Source organism: Carassius gibelio, chromosome A8, assembly GCF_023724105.1.
Source record: "Carassius gibelio isolate Cgi1373 ecotype wild population from Czech Republic chromosome A8, carGib1.2-hapl.c, whole genome shotgun sequence".
Taxonomy (NCBI): Eukaryota; Metazoa; Chordata; class Actinopteri; order Cypriniformes; family Cyprinidae; genus Carassius; species Carassius gibelio.
In genome coordinates, this window is record NC_068378.1 from 166,570 (window position 1) to 170,789 (window position 4,220).

At 34.9% G+C, this 4,220-nt stretch overlaps 1 protein-coding gene across 1 annotated transcript in view; it reads left to right on the top strand.

Annotated features, from left to right (window-relative positions):
• Positions 1-3,450, top strand: part of LOC128018090 (WD repeat-containing protein 5-like) — an 8,918-nt gene extending 5,468 nt beyond the window's left edge. The window contains exon 14 of the mRNA XM_052603468.1: positions 3,425-3,450. Coding sequence (XP_052459428.1) covers positions 3,425-3,450 — 26 coding nt within the window. The remainder of the gene's footprint in view (positions 1-3,424) is intronic.
• Positions 3,451-4,220: the final 770 nt, after the last annotated feature.

Genomic DNA, 4,220 nt, shown 5'->3' on the forward strand with positions numbered 1-4,220 from the left:
CTTTATAATGATGCTATTGAGATCCAAAAAAAAAAAAAAAAAGAGTAAGTGTATCATTATGCCACAGCAGTTCAGTTCCGTCATTATCATCATCGTTTTGAGTGTGATCTGGTTAGTGACATAGGGTGATTAAACTTTTTCTAGTTTCACGAGCTGAGATTAGCAGTGAGCAGGGATTCAGCCATGAATAAGCCATCATATTCTAAACATAGACTTCTGAAGAGCTTCCGTTACCTGAAAAAGCAGATTAAGGGCATCAGGTGGTGATTTAGTGATCCACATGCATTGATCCAGGATGAGGGACGTAAAGGAAGATTTGGGAAGGGCATTAAATTTGGTGTAGCTGTGAGCTGTATCATTTCAGGGAGCAGCTGAGAAAGAGATTTGAGTTTACCTCAGTCATTTTTGGCTCCTTACGAGGATGAAAGAGGTTATTTAAATGCAAATTTAATTCTTTTGTCCTGCCGTTCAGACAAGGACTAGAGAAATATCTTGGTCTGAAAATGGCTTCTATATTACATAATTGCGTGCTGGTCTCTCCTCCGAATAAGGCTGTTCTTGCTTTTTTTTTGTTAGTTTTATACATATTTTTTTTTGTTAGCGAAGATGAACAGCATACACGTCATACGATCCGTGTCAAAGTGTAAATGAGAGTCATTTGTGATGTCCACATCTGGTTTGATGAAGCCATCAGTGGATATTGCATGACTGCTGACAGCTATTCCTTTAAAAAGCTTCCAAACTAATAACCTTTTCTGAATAAACTATAACATTTGCAATGCAAACTCATTCTGACTGATCCAGAAAAAGTAACTGTGCTACTTTTTATTAAATTAAATTCAAGTTTATTTGCATAGCACTTTTTACGATACAAATTACTACAAAGCAACTTTACACAAAATAAAGTTTCTACAATATTAAGTAGAATCAGTGGTGACTGTCAATTAATGTAAATATGGCAGAAATGTACGAAAAAAATATTAAAGACAATCAAACAGACGATAAACACTATTAACAGCAATTATTATATGATACAATCAAACTTATAGCAACATTTGGTAGTTCTTTATGTTGTTTCAGGGTATGCATCATCTGAGGTGTTGGCATCATCTCTTCTCGTGTGTTCTGGATTCAGACTGAAGCTTGTGTAATTCCTAGTTACCACGGGATGTCAAAAACAGAGAAACAAATAGAGACATAATTAGTGTAAATGCTTTTCCAACCAAGTAAAATTTGCGCATTGAATCAGATATATCTGCAGTCCAAGATTATAAGATGCATTATTTGTAAGCTTGGCCAAAGAGAAGGGCATATAATCTAGATTTAAACAGAGAGAGTTTTTCGCACGGCGCAGGTGCACTCAGGGCATGTCCAAATCCACTTTTGCTATTTTAATGACGGAAAAACTGTTGACGTGCCTGGGTGCATGTCCTAAATGGGTTGTCCCTATTCACTTAATGAGAAATGAGTGTTTCTTTGGGGGTAACGTGCAATAAACCAGAGTCTCATCTACCGTTCCCTTTAAGAGCCAGTTGTGCTCGTGTCATGACGGATTTACTATTTACATGGCAGAATTTGGCAAGCGCAAAGACCGAATGCGTCTCCAAGATGAAACGGAGCTGCTCGTGTCCGAGCAAATAGATAGCCTAAATCTTATACTTGCAATGACTATCCATTATGATATGTAGGCATTTATATGTATATACAGGCTACAAAAAAAGTCTTATGTATTGCAATCCTTTAATTTTTTATATTTGGCATGTTTGTGTGCTGCTGTGTGTACCTGTGTTTAATAAGCAGCGTGTATGCTCTTTAAATAACACAGAAAAAAGACTTTGGACCAGGTTTGAGTTGGTCTATGGCACAGTCTATTTTCAGCTCCTTAAAATAGCATTGCACCAGCATGATGCAAAAATAGGAAAGAAAAGAAAAGGAAAAAAAGAAAAGTCCAACAGTTTCTTTTCAGTCACAAAAAAAAAAAAAGAAACACAAATGTTAGTCTACAACTACATTAAGCACCATTTTTTACACAGTGCACACAATGGCTCTGCACTTACTTCTGATTTCTCTCAATATGTGGACACTGAAGAAGCTCAATAATATAATCTATGCTGTACTTCATTTATTGAATGCATAAAAATTGTCCTGAGCGTCATGGATTTTAGTGAAAGCCCTGGACATTGGGTCCTAAATTGCATCATCAAGTTTCTTTGTAATGTTTAGTGTGGATGTGGCCCTCATTAAGCCTAGAAAATGCCCTCAGTGTGAATAAAAGTTTATTGAATGAAGGCCTTTGCAAAGCAGGTTTTATGGGTTAAACTAAATTACAGCATGGCTTAAGCAAATGTTTAAACTGATTTACTTAAGTAAAGAGTACAATTACTTAATTAAAAGTTAAGACACCATAAATGTATACACTCCCTTTGACTCGCTCAAGTAAAATTTAAGGACTTGTCTTTTAGCTTTCAAAACTGCTGAAGCCACAATTTTGTATTGTTCAAGCTTTAGATCACTGTATATTATAGACCAATAAATTCACCCAATCATACTTTGTAGTCTACAGGGAAAGCTCATTTGGAATTATGCAGCCCATAATCTTAACATTAACCATCATATGGAATTAAAAACTAATTACAGTCTAATGAATAAGAGAAGCTAGTGAGAGCAGTAACCGCTTCTCTTCAGCATAAATATCTCAACCGCGTCCTGGATACTATAGAGATTTGGCAGGAATTGAAAAGTAGGTATGAATTAGATAAAGTAACTTTTATTTGGTAAAAAAATAAAAAAATAAAAAATAAATTTGAAATCAAAATTGACCTGCTTTACTTTCCGAATGTCCTGGTTTTTATTGCATAAAGACTCATCTGTTTATGCTATGTTGAAACACATGAAACTTTCTTTCTTAAACTTTCAGAAATGTAATTTGCTAGGTTTCTTTTCATGAATGCTACTTGATGTTAACTAAACGTTATGCTGTGGTAAAAATCCTTTACACAATTTGGTGTTCCTGGTCAAAAGTGACTGGTCTTTTTAAAATAGTGTGTAAATCTCTTATATTAACATCACATTTATCTTTTAATTAGCACAGGGTTTGCATTTCTTCTAAATGTTCACAAGACTGAAGTGCATAAGCTTTTTTATTTTTATTATTTTTAATATGGAAAGTTGGAAGGGGTCTTCTTTGGGTTATAATGACTTGAAAACAATGAGGGCTAAAGGCCAACTCACTAGATATTGTGTTCAGGTACGGCTGAAGGTAATGCATGCTTTTTGAAATCGTATCAATCGTTAATGCATTAGTTTAATGCATCTTAATGTTAATGGTAAATAGTTAATGTGTAGTAAAGTTCATGTGATTCATATATCACTGGTACTCACTTTTGAGGCTTTTGACCTCATTGTTCATGTTTCTTGTCTGCAGTTTTTGCTGAAACCTTCCTTGCATGAACATAAATGAAGAGCCAGTGTGACCTGCTGTATGATACATCAGCTGAAAAAGAAACTAGAAAGAATACAGAAGACTAATACATTTTTCATTTGAATAATATGCTTCGATGAATGTCTGCATTTAAGTAAATAGATTAATATTAATTTAGTGCTTTAACTCAATATAATTGCTCCACTTGGACGTTCCGTTTACTTTTTCAACTTTGGTCACCGGATTGGACTTTATTCTAAAATTAAAAATGAATTTGTACTCATTAACATGGCTTTCTCCGGAGGTTTCATTAACCCTAATGAAGAGTGAGTTATTTGTTTTCTTTAACAATATGCAAACTAGCGGTATTAAGCACAGCCTGGATTCCAGGTTGCATTTTTAATAGGGGGAAATTTGATGGTAACCTTAAATCAAGACTAGTACAGTTTCCATTGTTTGGTCTCAATAGCTGCATGTGTCTCCTAAAATAACGACTTGTTTTCAGCCAACTAAAAACTGGCAGCTAGAATCCGGGTCAAAACCCATGTCGGTTCTTCTGATACTGATCTCACTGAAAGTGTTGTTTATTGTCAAGTTGTCTAATTTATTCATGTGTTTAACTATATTTAAATGCTTGGTTTCTAAATGTGTTGCTAATTTGTGCCTTGCAATTGATTACAGGATGTGCAAATGTCTCAAAAGAGTCCGAACATAGAGGGCCAATTTTCCATGGCACAGAAAACACATCTGGCACAATAGCATATAACTTTGGACAGAATGTGAGTGAACCTGATACACA